The sequence below is a fragment of the Gambusia affinis genome, linkage group LG09 (assembly GCF_019740435.1).
Source record: "Gambusia affinis linkage group LG09, SWU_Gaff_1.0, whole genome shotgun sequence".
In the NCBI taxonomy this organism is placed as follows: domain Eukaryota; kingdom Metazoa; phylum Chordata; class Actinopteri; order Cyprinodontiformes; family Poeciliidae; genus Gambusia; species Gambusia affinis.
Genome location: NC_057876.1, coordinates 14,402,149 through 14,420,813, shown reverse-complemented (window position 1 = coordinate 14,420,813; position 18,665 = coordinate 14,402,149). Strand labels below are relative to the sequence as shown.

At 40.1% G+C, this 18,665-nt stretch overlaps 2 protein-coding genes across 20 annotated transcripts in view; both read right to left on the bottom strand.

Moving 5' to 3' along the window:
• The window catches only part of LOC122836606 (protocadherin alpha-C2-like), a 189,162-nt gene that overhangs the window by 64,884 nt on the left and 105,613 nt on the right, over positions 1-18,665 (bottom strand). The window contains exons 1-2 of one of the 19 annotated variants that reach the window (XM_044126271.1): positions 6,842-9,352; positions 6,153-6,230 (exon numbers count right to left, since the gene is read on the bottom strand). The exons of 14 other annotated variants lie outside the window; for them this stretch is intronic. In XM_044126271.1, the coding sequence (XP_043982206.1) occupies positions 6,168-6,230; positions 6,842-9,220 (2,442 nt within the window). In that variant the 5' untranslated portion in view covers positions 9,221-9,352 and the 3' untranslated portion in view covers positions 6,153-6,167. Of the gene's footprint in view, positions 1-350; positions 2,835-3,578; positions 6,089-6,152; positions 6,231-6,841; positions 9,353-16,143; positions 18,367-18,665 lie in introns of those variants that run through there. 4 more of the 19 variants (XM_044126269.1, XM_044126250.1, XM_044126245.1 and 1 more) reach the window with 4 other exon arrangements.
• On the bottom strand, positions 12,767-15,719 carry LOC122837419 (protocadherin alpha-10-like). Its single transcript, XM_044127773.1, has one exon. The coding sequence runs from the start codon at positions 15,191-15,193 to the stop codon at positions 12,767-12,769; it is 2,427 nt and encodes an 808-aa protein (XP_043983708.1). The 5' UTR covers positions 15,194-15,719.

Genomic DNA, 18,665 nt, shown 5'->3' with positions numbered 1-18,665 from the left:
AGAGTAAACACATTCGTATGGATTATGCGCTTGAAGATTTGTTTGTATTATTTTTTTAATAACAATTATGTGTGTAGGCCTACTTTACAATATTATATGGTAAGCACAACTGAACAATTATCATTTCATCATCCGCTGATTTGACACACAATATGTATAAGCACAAATAACACATACATTTGAAAATAAAAATTCAGCGTCTTGGAAAGTGGAATAATAGCAGTAACAACGCACAGGCATGACGTTTCTGTTTTTGTTTTTGCAAGACTTGCATGATCCTCATCGAACTAAGTATTATCCAACCAACTTTGGTAACAACAACAAAACTTGAATTCTAAACGAAATCTTACCTTTTCTGTGTTTGGTAAAGTCTGAGTTCTGGTAAAAGTGTCTCCTCCGTTAATACTGATCAGTTCAGCGTCTACAGGTGGAAACGGGGCGGGGAAAACCACTACGTCACTCTTCAGTGTGTCTGAGCTAAAACACACGTCATACTGCTGAGTAGCTTTAGAGTAAGACCAGCTCCCGTCAGGGTGGGTGGTGATCACGGGGGCGCTGTACCTGCTGAAATCACTTTCTGTCCTGTGGCATCTGACAGCTATTAAACTGATGAGACTCAGCAGAAAGATCACAGACACTGACACGATGGAGATCAGTAGATACAAGTTCAAATCAGAGAAGTTGTCCTCCTTTATAGGAACATGTCTGAACTGAGTCTGGACATCAGCTGTGCTTTCAACCACCATCACATCAATAGAAACAGTGGCTGACAGAGAAGGTTCTCCATTATCAGAAACTAACACCAACAAGTGGTGAGTTTTCAGGTCATTGTCGCTCATTCTCCTCTTAGTCCTGATTTCTCCGGTGCTGGTTCCGATCCTGAACAGGTTGTTTCCTTTAGGCTCCGAAAGGTGATAAGAAAGCAGCGCATTGTATCCAGAATCTGCGTCCACAGCCCTGATCTTTGCTACAAAGTATCCCGCTTCAGCAGAATAAGGGATGGTCTCACTGTTAACAGAGCCGAGCTCAGAATAAGGAGCTAAAATAGTTGGATTGTTATCATTTTCATCCAGGACAAAAACATTAACTGTCACGTTGCTGCTGAGCGGAGGAACACCAGAGTCTGTAGCCTGAACTTTAAACTGAAATGCTTTCATCTCTTCATAATTAAAAGTCTGCAGACTTATTATTTTTCCTGTTTCTGAGTTGACGTCAATCATTGTTGACAGCGGTACAAAGTTATTGTTACTGATTATGGAGTAGCTCACCTTGTTGTTTTCACTAGCATCAGCATCAGCTGCATATACTGCTTTTAAAACCGTCCCAACTGGACTATTTTCCTGCACATACATATTAATTACAGCCTCGGGAAACTGAGGCGCGTTATCATTTACATCGGAAACTTGAATCGAAACAACACTTGTATTAGACAGCGGAGGGCTCCCTTCATCTGTAGCTTTAATTGTAATGTTATACTGAGAAATTAATTCTCTATCTAGAGCGTGACTTAAAACCAGAGTATAATAATTTTTGTAATTTGTCTCTAATTTAAAGGGAACGCTGTTCGAAATCTCACATTTTACTTCACCATTTTTGCCGCCGTCTCTATCGAGAACTGAGACAAGTGCAACTGCAGTGCCTATTTCAGCGTCTTCTCTAACACTATGGAGCAGTGACGTGACAGTGATGTCAGGCTCATTGTCATTTACGTCCACCACCTCCACCAGGACTTTACACTGAGCTGTTAGCGGAGGATTGCCTTTGTCCGCAGCCTGCACACGTATCTCAAAAGATGGATTCAATTCAAAGTCTATATTCCCTTTAACTGCTATTTCCCCCGTTTCGCTATCAATTTCAAATATTTCTAAAACGTGGTCCTGATCGTTTGAATTCAATGAATATACAATTTCTTTGTTCAATCCCTGGTCGGCATCAGTCGCAGCTACCTCGAGTAAGGTCATTCCGAGGAGTGCATTTTCTGTAATGCTTGTTTTATACAGTGTTTTGATAAAAGTGGGAATATTATCGTTTATATCAAGGACACGAATAATAATTTCTGATGTACCTGATTTCACTGGTGTCCCTCCGTCTATTGCTGTCAGCGTAAGTTTAATTAATTCCTGTTTCTCACGATCTAAGGATTTCTGAAGGACTAACTCAGCTGACACACTCTCCCCTTTGTGTAGTTTTAAAGAAAAATACTCGCTAGGCTTTAGTTTATAGGTGCTTATACCGTTTTTCCCGACATCAGCATCATATGCGGACAACAGAGGAAATGTTGTTCCTGGCAAAATGTTCTCTGCTATGTTGATAGTTTGGGATTTCGTACTAAAAACAGGCGCGTTATCATTTACATCTAGAACAATGACTTCAATCTGATAAAGTTTGAGTGGATTGTTAATCACAGCTTCTACATTTAAGGTGCATGTTGTCGCCTTCGCACAAAGCAGTTCTCTGTCGATTCTCTCACTGACGTAAAGAAATCCTGACTTTAAATTGACATCAAAATACTTTGTTTTTGATCCGGCAACTGTCTGGAACATACGCGACTCCAAATCCTGCACATTGAGGTTGAGATCCTTCGCCAAATTGCCAACTGAAGTCCCGGGGTTTACCTCTTCCTGAACAGAGTAAGAAAGCTGCCCAGAAACGGCTCCGCTGTTATACTCCACGGAAACAAACAACAGACATATTCCAAAGGAGATCACTCCTCTCAGAGGATCCATAGTTCCGACCAGCGATAACAAAACATAGATCCGTACAGCAAAACCCTTGATTCATATGGAGAGAAAATATTTTTACAGACGCGAACAGAAAATGTTGCTCTCTTTCACTGCGTCTAAGCCTCACAATGTACCGATAAAAATGGATGCTCTCAACATGGGAGGTTCCTTTTCAAATCAACGACCCCCGTGTTACGGTCTTGACTGTCGCCTCATGGACGTTTGGGGGAACTGCATCAAACCAACAAAACTCTGTTGAAATACTTGTTTATAAATGCATTTACTCATATAGGTATATGAATCGAAATGAATATTTTCCGGGTTTATAATGTGACATTTTGTTTTACAACGTAGGAGTACGCAAGCAATAATTCACCATTGTGAACACAGCAATTAGCTAGGCGCAAGATGACATTCATTGGCATGGCGCAAAGAGATAAGCATATTCCAATATGCTTCAAATCATACAAATGTAATTATGCATCAGTAAATTGAGCCACAATATAAAAGAAAACAACGATTTGAAGTGTTTATTGACAATTCATATTTAACTTTTCATCAGCCTGACCGAGAAAAATATATTCAATAAATAGGCTGCTAACTAATGTTTTCCATCCTAAATATAATTATACAGCAACATTTTCATTTGCTCGTAAAACGTATTAAATACGAAACATCGCACGCCTGAAGAGATTTGAATACAAACACTAAAGTTGTAATAACTGAAATTTCCAAATACAGCTACGTTAAATAAATAAATTTAAAAGAACAACCAAAGAGCATGCAATAAAAACGGGAAGATGTGAATTGATGTTACGTACATAAGGGTGGGGGAAGGCGATGTTATATTCTTACCTTTTCCTTATTAGGTAAAGTCTGAGTTCTTGTAAAAGTATCATTCCCGTTAATACTGATCAGTTCAGCGTCCACGGGTGGGAACGGGGCGGGAAAAACCACTACGTCACTCTTCATTGTGTCTGAGCTGAAACACACGTCATACTGCTGAGTAGCTTTAGAGTAAGACCAGCTCCCGTCAGGGTGGGTGGTGATCATGGGGGCGCTGTACCTGCTGAAATCACTGTCTGTCCTGTGGCATCTGACAGCTATTAAACTGATGAGACTCAGCAGAAAGATCACAGACACTGACACGATGGAGATCAGTAGATACAAGTTCAAATCAGAGAAGTTGTCCTCCTTTATAGGAACATGTCTGAACTGAGTCTGGACATCAGCTGTGCTTTCAACCACCATCACATCAATAGAAACAGTGGCTGACAGAGAAGGTTCTCCATTATCAGAAACTAACACCAACAAGTGGTGAGTTTTCAGGTCGTTGTCGCTCATTCTCCTCTTAGTCCTGATTTCTCCGGTGCTGGTTCCGATCCTAAACAGGTTGTTTCCTTTGGGCTCCGACAGGTGATAAGAAAGCAGCGCGTTGTATCCAGAATCTGCGTCCACAGCCCTGATCTTTGCTACAAAGTATCCCGCTTCAGCAGAATAAGGGATGGTCTCACTGTTAACAGAGCCGAGCTCAGAATAAGGAATTAAAATAGTTGGATTATTATCATTTTCGTCGAGGATTAAAATGTTAACAGTCACGTTACTGCTGAGCGGAGGAACACCAGCATCTGTAGCCTGAACTTTAAACTGAAATGTTTTCAACTCCTCGTAATTAAAAGACTGCAGACTGATTATATCACCTGTTTCTGAGTTGATGTTGATCATTGACCTGAGTGGCAGCGAGTTACTATCGACAATTAAAAGTGAGTAGCTTATTTGACCATTTTGATCGGAGTCTGCATCAACTGCTGACACTCTTTTAATAACTGCCCCTATTTGACTGTTTTCTTTTATGAAGACATTAATAGTGGCATCTGGGAAACTGGGTTTGTTATCATTTACATCAGATACGTGCACAAGAATGACACTGGTGCTGGAGAGAGGTGGACTCCCCTCATCTCTAACACTGATACAAATATTATAATGAGCCGTTGTTTCTCTGTCCAGCGCTCCATCGACAACTAAGGAGTAGTAATTCTTATAATTTGGTTCTAATTTGAAAGGAACATTATTGGATATTTTACAGTTAACCATTCCATTTCTCCCGCTGTCTTTATCATAAACAGAAACAAGAGCTATCGCGGTACCAACGGACGCATCTTCTCTCACTGTATTTAAAAGCGAGGTCACTGTAATTTCAGGCGCGTTGTCATTCACGTCTAAAATTTCAATCAGTAATTTTGCATTTGAAGTGAGTGGAGAGTTTGCGCCATCACTGGCTTGCACTTGAATCTCAAAAGCGTTGTTCTCCTCAAAGTCTATGTTGTTCTTGTTCGTTATTGTGCCATTTTGTTCGTTAATAGTAAATAAGCTCGTTTGTTTACCTTGGTCTATTTCAATCAGCGAATACAATATTCGGCCATTCTGTCCCGCATCCAAGTCCGTAGCATTCAAAGTAATTATTGGTGTTCCGATCTTAACGTTCTCATACACACTGGCTTTGTAAAGTGTTTGACTAAAAACTGGGTGATTATCATTAACATCCAGCACATTTACTACAATAGTCATACTTCCTGATTTAGCTGGCGTTCCTCCATCAATGGCAGTCAGCGTGAGTCGTATTACAGACTGCTTTTCTCTATCTAGCACTTTCTGTAAGACTAGTTCGACAATCATATTCTGCCCCTTATGTGTATTCAGAGAAAAATACTCATTTTGACTGAGCTTGTATATATTGACAGAGTTCTTCCCTACATCTGCATCGTGAGCCCGTTTTAGCAGGAATTTAGCTCCTGCTGCTGTGCTTTCTGTAATATTAATCGTCTGCGACGGGCTCGGAAATGATGGCGAGTTATCATTAACATCTAAAACAACAACTTCAATACGGTGCAGTTTCAAAGGGTTATTTATGACTGCTTCTACTCTGAGTGAACATTTTGACTCATCACCACAGAGCTGCTCTCGGTCGATTCTTTCATTTACATATAGAGCACCAGTCTTCACATTTACCTCGAAGTATTTTTTCTTAGATCCAGCAACAATCTGAAACATCCGCGTTTCCAACTCGTGGGTATTAATATTCAGATCTTTGGCTATGTTTCCCAAAACAGTCCCGATGCTTGACTCCTCTGCGACGGTGTAAGTGAGCTGCCCAGAAACAGCGTCCGAATAACAGCTCAGCAGCGTGAGCAAGAAATAAATCCATATCGAGCTCGGTCCATCCAATAGATGCATAATTCTAGACATATGACAAAGCGTACGGACAAATCAGGACAACATCTTGTAGTATGGTATTTAAAAAAGCACAAGATAGGAATCAGAAAGCAACTGTTCCGTATGGAAATGTCACCATGTTCGCAACACACGACGACCGTCCTTTGTCTCGAGACCTCTTTGTAATAGAGCAAAGAGGAATCGTTCACTGAATCTGGGAGGAGTCCTGAATCAGTCCAAAGAAATGCTACGGTCTGCACTGTCCTCTGCTGGAGCGTTACTGGAAAAACCTACCTTTCAAAATTTGTAGAACAAATAGCATGAAACGGTATTTACCTATGCAACAGTTTATTTATTTATTTATTTATTTATTTATTTATTTATTTATTTATTTATTTATTTATTTATTTATTTATTTATTTATTTAAAATTTCGGATACAAATCTATTTGGAAAATTCAAAAAACCAAATATTAAGACATAATTAAATGATTAGACATCTCAGATGGATAACACAAACTGAAAAAAATACACTTTGTGTACTTTGCTAGTCAACATTTCTATACATACTATAAAAAAACAATGCAAAAATAAATATGTTTTATGCTTTTTTAGGTGACGTGGAAAAGAGACCGCTGATGAATGTAGTTTCAGAACCATGGAGAGCGTAAAATGCATTCGTCAATTAATGTTATACACAGACACTCACACACACAAACAAAAATCTTACTTCTTCACAACCCTTATTTCATAAATGTTTTTTGAGAATGAAAAAATGGCATCAGCTGGTCTGACAAATGTGATGCAGTTGGATTGATTGCAGCTATATAGCAAAAATGCATACGCCAGAACGCACATTAAACATGTTGAATTAGAGGGTGACAAATAATTTAACAATATACTTACCTTTTCTTTGGTTGGTAAAGTCTGAGTTCTGGTAAAAGTGTCTCCTCCATTAATACTGATCAGTTCAGCATCTACAGGTGGAAAAGGGGCGGGGAAAACCACTACGTCACTCTTCAGTGTGTCTGAGCTAAAACACACGTCATACTGCTGAGTAGCTTTAGAGTAAGACCAGCTCCCGTCAGGGTGGGTGGTGATCATGGGGGCGCTGTACCTGCTGAAATCACTGTCTGTCCTGTGGCATCTGACAGCTATTAAACTGACGAGACTCAGCAGAAAGATCACAGACACTGACACGATGGAGATCAGTAGATACAAGTTCAAATCAGAGAAGTTGTCCTCCTTTATAGGAACATGTCTGAACTGAGTCTGGACATCAGCTGTGCTTTCAACCACCATCACATCAATAGAAACAGTGGCTGACAGAGAAGGTTCTCCATTATCAGAAACTAACACCAACAAGTGGTGAGTTTTCAGGTCGTTGTCGCTCATTCTCCTCTTAGTCCTGATTTCTCCGGTGCTGGTTCCGATCCTAAACAGGTTGTTTCCTTTGGGCTCTGACAGGTGATAAGAAAGCAGCGCATTGTATCCAGAATCTGCGTCCACTGCCCTGATCTTTGCTACAAAGTATCCCGCTTCAGCAGAATAAGGGATGGTCTCACTGTTAACAGAGCCAAGCTCAGAATATGGAGCTAAAATAGTTGGATTATTATCATTTTCATCCAGGATTAAAATGTTAACTGTCACGTTGCTGCTGAGTGGAGGAACACCAGAATCTGTGGCTTGAATTTTAAACTGAAATGTTTTCAACTCCTCATAATTAAAGGACTGCAGACTGATTATATCACCTGTTTCTGAGTTGATGTTGATCATTGATCTGAGTGGCAACGCGTTATTATTGTCAACTAAAAGTGAGTAGCTTATTTGACCATTTTGATCAGAGTCTTCATCAATTGCTGACACTCTTTTAATAACTGCCCCTGTTGGACTGTTTTCTTTTATGAAGACATGTATGGCATTTTCTGTGAAATAAGGGTTATTATCATTTACATCAGAGACATTTACAAGGATGAAGCTGATGCTGGAAAGAGATGGGTTGCCTTCGTCTGTAGCTCTGATGCTGATATTATAGTGAGCTGCTCTTTCTCTGTCAAGAGCTCCATCAACAACTAGTGAATAATAATTCTTATAATTTAACTCTAACTTAAAAGGGACGGTGTTTGAAATTTTACAATTAACAACGCCATTTTTACCGCTGTCCCTGTCAAATACTGAAACAAAAGCTATTGCGGTGCCAATGGAGGCATCCTCTCTCACTCTATTTAACAGGGATGTCACTGTAATTTCAGGAGAATTGTCATTTACGTCCAGTACTTCTATCAGTAACTTTGCATGTGAGGTCATAGGAAATATTGCCCTATCACTAGCTTGCACTCTAATCTCAAAAGCATTATTCTCTTCAAAATCAATATTTTTTATATTTCGGACTGTTCCAGATTTTCCTTCTATTGCAAAAAGCTCATTCAGTTTTCCTCTTCCGATAGCACTTAGAGTGTACAACACCTGCCCATTCACGCCCGCATCTAAATCTGTAGCAGTTATTGTAATTATTGACGTACCTACAGTGACATTTTCATACACGCTGGCTTTATACAGAGTCTTACTAAATTCTGGGGCGTTATCATTAATATCTAAAACATTTATTATCAATTCCATTGTTCCAGATCTAGCTGGTGTTCCCCCGTCGACAGCAGTTAGGCTGAGCCGTATAACATGTTTCTTTTCTCGGTCTAAAACTTTCTGAAGTACCAGTTCGGGTGTTTCACTTTCTCCCTTCTGTGTTTCCAAAGAGAAATGCTCATTTTGACTGAGCCTGTAGGAGTGTATGGTGTTTTTGCCCACGTCTGCATCGTGAGCTGGATGCAGAGGAAATTTCGTGCCCACTGCTGTGTTCTCAGTGACGTTTAGCTCCACCGTCTTGCTAACAAAATCCGGGGAATTATCATTGACATCTAATATGGCTATCTCTAGGCGATACAGTTTCAATGGATTATTAATAATGACTTCAACATTAACAGCACATTTGGCCTCGTCGCCGCAGAGCTTTTCCCGATCTATCCTCTCATTAACAAACAAGACTCCCGTCTTCAGATTTACCTCAAAATATTTCCTCTTTGCTCCAGCAACGATCTGGAACATACGAGATTCCAGGTCCTGAACATTGAGGTTGAGATCTTTGGCAATATTTCCGACAGCTGTCCCCGGATTTACCTCCTCAAAAACAGAGTATGAAAGCTGTCCTGAAACCGCTTCGCAATAACAGTCCAGCAGCACAAAGACGAGGAGTATCCATACAGATGTCGATCTGGCCTTAAAATACATTTCCCCAGTTCATAGAAAAAGAAAAGCCCCACCGCGAAAATTTTCTTGATTATGTCACAACATCATCGGAAAGATCCGTTCCACAGAAAAAAATAGTGGTATTTTCAAGAAGAAATCGCTCATGCGTCTTGATTCTTCACCCTGTTCCTCTCTTTGTTTCAAAACGATAGAATATCATCAAGCTTTGAGCTTAACTGGGAGGAGTTGAGAAGCCGTAGTGGAAATGTAGATGTGACGGTCTATAATGTCCCCTCCTGGACAAAAGCAACAATTACAGCCAGCACTAACATTTAAACACCATCACCTGTTACGTACGTTATTTACAAAAAGAAAGTGAATTTTAATTTATTCTCCGCAACTCATAGCTTGCATTACGATTTTTTTTTTCTGGAATAAATTGTCAGTCCTTATATTAATAAAAAAAATATATATTGACTTGGACTTTGAATAAAAGTTGCAGAGCTCCAACAAAGGAAGATCAGGTTTTGCTCTGCTTAAACCAAAACTAGAGATTATTTTCAAATGCGTTGATAGAGGAATCTTCTTTACCAGCAACATTTTTTTTTAATTTAATATAATATTTTATGTACTTAGAAAGATAATGTAATATTTTCCGCATACATCAGATATAGATATAATAAAGTCAAAAATATATAATTTACCTAATATCATCTAATATAATCCCCATCCCCCTCAACCCCCCAAAAACACAAACAAACAGACAAAAAAAAGAAATATAATAATAGAAGAAGATAGAGAAGAAAATATCTTAATTAAATTTACGTTAAAACAGATGTCCAATCGGCACTATGTAACGTGATCGGAATCAGCGTAGAGACAAAACAAGGTATTGAAATAAAGAAAAAACCCAAGATAGGGAGAGAATGGCGGTCTATCACGTTATCTGTTTTGGTAAAGTCTGAGTTCTGGTAAAAGTGTTCCTCCATTAATACTGATCAGTTCAGCGTCTACAGGTGGAAACGGGGCGGGGAAAACCACTACGTCACTCTTCAGTGTGTCTGAGCTGAAACACACGTCATACTGCTGAGTAGCTTTAGAGTAAGACCAGCTCCCGTCAGGGTGGGTGGTGATCATGGGGGCGCTGTACCTGCTGAAATCACTGTCTGTCCTGTGGCATCTGACAGCTATTAAACTGATGAGACTCAGCAGAAAGATCACAGACACTGACACGATGGAGATCAGTAGATACAAGTTCAAATCAGAGAAGTTGTCCTCCTTTATAGGAACATGTCTGAACTGAGTCTGGACATCAGCTGTGCTTTCAACCACCATCACATCAATAGAAACAGTGGCTGACAGAGAAGGTTCTCCATTATCAGAAACTAACACCAACAAGTGGTGAGTTTTCAGGTCATTGTCGCTCATTCTCCTCTTAGTCCTGATTTCTCCGGTGCTGGTTCCGATCCTGAACAGGTTGTTTCCTTTGGGCTCCGACAGGTGATAAGAAAGTAACGCATTGTATCCAGAATCTGCGTCCACAGCCCTGATCTTTGCTACAAAGTATCCCGCTTCAGCAGAATAAGGGATGGTCTCACTGTTAACAGAGCCGAGCTCAGAATAAGGAGCTAAAATAGTTGGATTATTATCATTTTCATCCAGGATTAAAACATTAACAGTTAAATTATTGCTGAGTGGAGGAACACCAGAATCTGTGGCCTGAACTTTAAACTGAAATGTTTTGAACTCCTCATAGTTAAAAGACTGCAGGTTGATTATTTCTCCTGTCTCTGAGTTGATGTTTATCATTGATCTTATAGACAGCTGGTTACTATTATCATGTAAAAGGGAATAACTAACCTGGCCATTCTCATCAATGTCTGCATCCACTGCAGACACTTTTTTAATAACTGTTCCTGTTGGACTGTTTTCTTTTATGAAGATGTTTATATTGTCTTGTGTGAAATTCGGTCTGTTATCATTTACATCAGAGACGTGAACAAGAACCACAGTTGTGCTGGAGAGAGGTGGGCTGCCCTCATCTTCTGCTATGATGCTAATATCATATTGTGGCACCTTTTCTCTGTCCAGCAGTCCATCCACAACTAAAGAATAGTAATTCCTATAGTTTGACTCTAGTTTATAAGGAACATTATTGGAAATTTTGACATTCACTATAGCATTTTTACTGCTATCTTTATCAAGCACTGAAACAAGAGCAATTGCTGTGCCGATGGTTGCATCCTCTTTCACTGTATTTAACAAGGAGGTAACCGTAATTTCAGGAGCGTTGTCATTCACATCTAAAACTTCAATTAGCAATTTAGCATGCGAGGTCAGAGGTGAGGAACCTTGATCACTGACCTGTACTCTAAGTTCAAATGCATTAGCCTCTTCAAAGTCTATATTCTTTTTATTTGACACGTACCCTGTATTTTCATCTATAGCAAAGAGATCTGTCTCTTTCCCACTTACTTCACTGAATGAATAAATTAGTTGTGCATTTTGTCCTGCATCTAAATCTGTAGCATTTAGTCTTATTATTAATGTCCCTAATTTTACATTCTCGTACACCTTTGCTTTGTATAGGGTTTGACTAAAAGCTGGAGGGTTGTCATTGCTGTCCAAAACATTTATGATTATTGTCATACTACCTGATTTAGCTGGTGTTCCTCCATCAACAGCCGTCACTATTAACCGAATTAAAGACCGTTTTTCTCTATCTAATATTTTCTGAAGCACGAGTTCTGGTGTTATTCTTTCTCCTTTTTGTGTTAGTAGAGTGAAGTGTTCATTCTGACTCAGTCTGTAGGAACTCAATGAATTTTTTCCTACATCTGCATCATGAGCCGAATGCAACGGGAATTTAGTGCCCGCTGCTGTACTTTCGCTAATGTTGATCATCTGAGACGTGCTGGTGAACGTGGGTGAATTATCATTTACGTCTAAAATTGCAATGTCCATGCGGTACAATTTCAGAGGATGGTTAATAACTGCTTCGACACTCGTTGCACATTTTTCTCCGTCACCGCACAGTTCCTCTCGATCTATTCTCTCATTGACATAAAGGGAACCGGTCTTTAGATTTACCTCAAAATATTTTTTGTTCGATCCTGCAACGATCTGGAACAAACGGGTTTCTAAATCCTTGACATTTAGGTTGAGATCTTTGGCAATATTCGCGATCACGGTCCCTTGGTTTACCTCCTCTGACACGGAGTAAGAGAGCTGTCCTAACGTCGCTTCCCAGCAGCAGAGCAGCAGCACAAAGACGAAGTATATCCACACAGACGTTGTTCTCCCCGGAAAAATCATGTTTCCACAAAAGAAAGGACACACAAATAAAAAAAGATTTTGATACATAAAAAATAGAAAGATCATCTGTTCAAAGGAATCAGCTCCAAAAAAATCCTCCTTTCGTCGTTGTGATTCAGCCCCTCTTCTCTTTGTTTCAAACGTCAGAGAAACATTATCATCACCACCTAACTCTGGGAGGAGTCCGAGGAAATAGAGAGGAAATTCTGATGTAATGGTCTACAATGTCCCCACGCGGACACCCGCGAAAATTACAATCAACTCCAAAAAACCCTACAAAGTGCAAACATTCAAATATGCGAAATCTATAATCATGTTAATCTTGCCTTTGTTTGGTAAAGTCTGAGTTCTGGTAAAAGTATCACATCCATTAATACTGATCAGTTCAGCGTCTACAGGTGGAAACGGGGCGGGAAAAACCACTACGTCACTCTTCAGTGTGTCTGAGCTGAAACACACGTCATACTGCTGAGTAGCTTTAGAGTAAGACCAGCTCCCGTCAGGGTGGGTGGTGATCATGGGGGCGCTGTACCTGCTGAAATCACTGTCTGTCCTGTGGCATCTGACAGCTATTAAACTGATGAGACTCAGCAGAAAGATCACAGACACTGACACGATGGAGATCAGTAGATACAAGTTCAAATCAGAGAAGTTGTCCTCCTTTATAGGAACATGTCTGAACTGAGTCTGGACATCAGCTGTGCTTTCAACCACCATCACATCAATAGAAACAGTGGCTGACAGAGAAGGTTCTCCATTATCAGAAACTAACACCAACAAGTGGTGAGTTTTCAGGTCGTTGTCGCTCATTCTCCTCTTAGTCCTGATTTCTCCGGTGCTGGTTCCGATCCTGAACAGGTTATTTCCTTTGGGCTCCGACAGGTGATAAGAAAGCAGCGCGTTGTATCCAGAATCTGCGTCCACAGCCCTGATCTTTGCTACAAAGTATCCCGCTTCAGCAGAATAAGGGATGGTCTCACTGTTAACAGAGCCGAGCTCAGAATAAGGAGCTAAAATAGTTGGATTATTATCATTTTCATCCAGGATTAAAACATTAACAGTCACGTTGCTGCTGAGTGGAGGAACACCGGCGTCAGCAGCCTGAACTCTAAACCGAAACGTTTTCAGCTCCTCATAATTAAAAGACTGCAGACTGATTATATCTCCAGTCTGTGAGTTAATACTTAGCAAGGAACTAAGGGGCAGCGAGATACTGTTATCATGTAAAATTGAATAACTAATTTGACCATTTTGTTCAATGTCTGCATCCACTGCCGACACTTTTTTAATAACTTTTCCTGTAGCACTGTTTTCTTTTATGAAGATGTTTATAATGTCTTCTGTGAAATGAGGTTTGTTATCATTTACATCAGAGACGTGGACAATAATGACGCTGGTGCTTGACAGAGGCGGGCGCCCTTCGTCTGTGGCTGTGATGCAAATATTATAGTAAGGTTCTCGTTCTCTGTCCAGAGGTCCATCCACAACTAAAGAATAGTAATTCTTATAGTTTGACTCTAGTTTAAAAGGGATGTTGTCTGAGATTTTACAGTTCACCATTCCATTTTTACTGCTGTCTTTATCGAATGCAGAAACAAGAGCAATCGCGGTGCCAATGGCTGAATCTTCTTTCACCGTATTTAATAGGGAAGTAACTGTAATTTCAGGAGCGTTGTCGTTCACATCTAGTACTTCAATAAGTAATTTAGCATTTGAAGTCATTGGTGAGGAAGCACCGTCACTGGCCTGAACTCGAATCTCAAAAGCATTAGTCTCTTCATAGTCTATGTTCTTTTTGTTTGTCACTGTTCCCGTATCTTCATTAATTTCAAAGAGCTCAGTCTGTTTACCACGACCTACTTCACTGAATGAATATGTCACGTGTCCATTTTTTCCTGCATCCAAATCGGTCGCATTTAAACGTATAATTGGCGTGCCGAGCTTTACGTTTTCATACACTCTGGCTTTGTACAGAGTTTGACTGAAAACAGGGGCGTTATCGTTAATATCCAACACATTTACGATGACCACCATGGAGCCTGATTTTGCAGGCGTTCCTCCATCCAAAGCCGTCAATATGAGCCGAATCGCAGACAGCTTTTCTCTGTCTAACACTTTCTGAATCACCAGTTCGGGCGTCGCACTCTCTCCTTTCTGCATTGCTAGAGAAAAGTGTTCATTCTGACTAAGTCTGTAGGTTTGTACTGTATTTTTGCCAATGTCCGCATCATGGGCGGGATGCAGCAGAAATTTAGTTCCTGCTGCCGTGTTTTCACTAATGTTAATCATTTGACGACCAATAAGGAAACTAGGAGAATTATCATTTACGTCTAAAATTAGAATTTCAATGCGGTGCAATTTTAGAGGATTGTTAAGAACTGCTTCTACACTTATCGAGCATTTTGCTTCATCACCGCACAGTTCCTCTCGATCTATTCTCTCATTGACACAAAGAGCACCAGTCTTTAGATTTACCTCAAAATATTTTTTCTTCGATCCTGCAACGATCTGGAACATACGAGTGTCCAGATCCTTAACATTTAGGTTGAGATCTTTGGCAATATTTCCGATCACGGTCCCTTGGTTTACCTCCTCTGATACGGAGTAAGAGAGCTGTCCAAGAGCCGCTTCCCAGCAGCAAAGCAGCAGCACAAAGACGAAGTATATCCACACAGAGCTGGTCCTGCCCGGAAAAATCATGTTGCCATAAATGCATGGAAAACATAGATTCAAAATCCTTCTGTGAAAATACAGAGTAACTGAGGCAATCCTCTTCGAGAAATAAATAATACAAATAATGTAAACACCTTCACAAAAACCCAATGATTGCGGCAGCGTTGGTCTGTTTTAAGCTTCTCTTCCCTTTGTTTCAAACGTAGAAGAAACGTCATCCGAGTCTGGGAGGAGTTCCGTAAAATCAGAAATGCATTTCAGATGTGACGGTCTACAATGTCCCCGTGTGGTCAAGTGCCGAACCTGCTCCCAGTGGCAAACGTCTAATTTCAACCTTACACCATGCGGTACAAATTATTATTTATTTAAATAATGTGTCTTTCCAAACCTACTGAAGAACTTTTTTTCTGAATCCATAAGAGTTCTTTGATATGTTTCTTCTCTCTTCGATCGTATATGTTTGGAAGAGATTCTGTCAAAGGGGGCCTCTAATAAGCAAAGAAAGTGTTAGATATGATTTTCAAATTCTCAAACTGAAAGAAAATCCATATTATACAATTTTTTTATATTTATATTTGTTTACTTTTATTTTTTGCAATTCTTTATAAATTATATTAGAGAGTTCTACACTTTGTTTTTTTTTCTTCTTTTTTAGCATGGAATTAAGTAATATATACTCATATCAATAGTATGAGTACATATACAAATACGTACAGTGCGGAGACAAATGACTATCCCGATATTCAGCACCTTGGCCAGTTCCCCGAACACACTTGCAATAGTGACTGAGTGTGGACGTTTAAACCATACATTTTACGGAACAAGCAATTTTAATTAAAAATAGCATTTCAAATGGCAGCTCTGATCATTTTTGTATTAAGCAAAATTCAACATTTTGTCGAAATGAGGAAAACACGCACAATCGTGAGCAAAAAAAAAAAACAACTGCTGAGATAAAAGTTAAGCTCGGATCTTACCTTGTCCTTGTTTGGTAAAGTCTGAGTTCTGGTAAAAGTATCACTCCCGTTAATACTGATCAGTTCAGCATCTACAGGTGGAAACGGGGCGGGGAAAACCACTACGTCACTCTTCAGTGTGTCTGAGCTGAAACACACGTCATACTGCTGAGTAGCTTTAGAGTAAGACCAGCTCCCGTCAGGGTGGGTGGTGATCATGGGGGCGCTGTACCTGCTGAAATCACTGTCTGTCCTGTGGCATCTGACAGCTATTAAACTGATGAGACTCAGCAGAAAGATCACAGACACTGACACGATGGAGATCAGTAGATACAAGTTCAAATCAGAGAAGTTGTCCTCCTTTATAGGAACATGTCTGAACTGAGTCTGGACATCAGCTGTGCTTTCAACCACCATCACATCAATAGAAACACTGGCTGACAGAGAAGGTTCTCCATTATCAGAAACTAACACCAACAAGTGGTGAGTTTTCAGGTCATTGTCGCTCATTCTCCTCTTAGTCCTGATTTCTCCGGTGCTGGTTCCGATCCTGAACAGGTTGTTTCCTTTGGGCTCCGACAGGTGATACGAAAGCAGCGCGTTGTATCCAGAATCTGCGTCCACAGCCCTGATCTTTGCTACAAAGTATCCCGCTTCAGCAGAATAAGGGATGGTCTCACTGTTAACAGAGCCGAGCTCAGAATAAGGAGCTAAAATAGTTGGATTATTATCATTTTCATCCAAGATAAAAACATTAACAGTCACGTTGCTGCTAAGCGGAGGAACTCCAGAGTCTGTAGCCTGAACTTTAAACTGAAACGTTTTTAACTCCTCGAAGTTAAACGACTGTAAGCTTATAATATCTCCAGTCTCTGAATTAATATTTACCATCGACGAAAGCTGCATGTTGCCATTACTTTCAGCAACTGAAAAACTCACTTGAGCATTCTGATCAATGTCCGCGTCTAATGCAGATACTTTTTTCAAAACAGTTCCTACCGGAGCGTTCTCTTTTAAATAAACATTGAACACAGAGTCTGAAAATTGTGGGTAGTTGTCATTCACATCGGAAAGAAAAACGGTAAAATCCTTTGTGCTCGTCATAATGGGTTTTCCGTCATCTGAAGCAATGATGGTCACATTGTAATATGAATGAATCTCTCGGTCCAGCTGGCTGTCCACCACTAAAGAGTAATAATTTTTATAATTTGTTTCTAACTTGAATGGAGTTTTATTTTTAACGTTACAGTGAATTACTCCGTTCTTACCCCCATCTTTATCTACGACCGAGACAAGCGCAATAGCTGTTCCCAGTTTTGTGTCTTCTTTGACGGTGTCAATGAGAGTGGTTACAGATATTTCTGGAGCATTATCATTTAAATCGATTACTTCCATCAGCACCTTGCACTGTGAGGTCATCGGAGGAGACCCTCTGTCACTGGCCTGAACGCGTATTTCAAAAACCGGGTGCTCTTCAAAGTCAATGTTTCCTTTGACAGTTATTAAACCTGAACGTTCATCAATTTCAAAGATGTCTAAAATGTGGTCTTGGTCTTCGCTGCCAAGTGAGTAGGAAATCGCTCCGTTCGGCCCTTCATCTTTGTCTGTCGCTATGACTGTTATCACCGACGTGCCAAGTGGCGAATTTTCGGTAATACTTGATTTGTATAAAGGTTGAGCAAACATTGGTACGTTATCATTATTGTCCAAGACATGTATTACTAACTGTGATGTTCCGGATTTTACCGGTGTTCCTCCATCTACAGCAGTCAGCGTCAGACTAATAACAGACTGCTTCTCTCGGTCTAAAGGTTTTTGTAGGATGAGTTCAGCAGACACTTTCTCTCCTTTGTTCACTGATAAGGAGAAATGATCATTTGTACTCAGCTGATATGCACTGATATCATTTTGTCCTACATCTGCATCATAAGCTGACAAAACTAGAAATTTAGTCCCAGGCAGTGTGCTTTCTGCTATTTCAATATTTTGAGAAGTACTAGTAAAAGATGGAAAATTGTCATTAACGTCTATAATATTTATTTCCAAACGATAAAGCTTCAAAGGAGAATTAATCACAGCTTCGACGCTCACTGTGCACTTCTTTGCTTTTGCACAGAGCTCCTCTCTGTCGATTCTGTCGTTGACAAAGAGAACACCCGTCTTTAGATTTACCTCGAAGTGTTTTTTCTTTGCTCCATTAACAATTTGAAACATACGAGCTTCCAACTCGTGCAGACCGAGGTTTAGATCTTTGGCGATATTTCCCACTGAGGTTCCCGGATTTACCTCTTCCGATATGGAGTAAGAGAACTGCCCGGACACCGAAATCCACCCGCAGCCAAGGAGAATAAATATTGTGAATGCCAACACGGGAATCTCTTGAACTGAATTCATAATCCGACCGGGAGAAAAAAATAAAAATGAATATATCCTTCACTGCAGATCCAGCAAAAACGAAAGCTGTGTCCCTTTCTTTTCAATCAGTCCTCAGCGTAGCTCATATGCCGTAGTCTCCCCTCTGTGCTTCTTCGTCGCTTTGTGCC

Excerpts from the sequence above, each read along its gene's own strand:
- LOC122837419 (XM_044127773.1), bottom strand. The coding sequence starts at position 15,193 with ATGATTTTTCCGGGCAGGACCAGCTCTGTGTGGATATACTTCGTCTTT.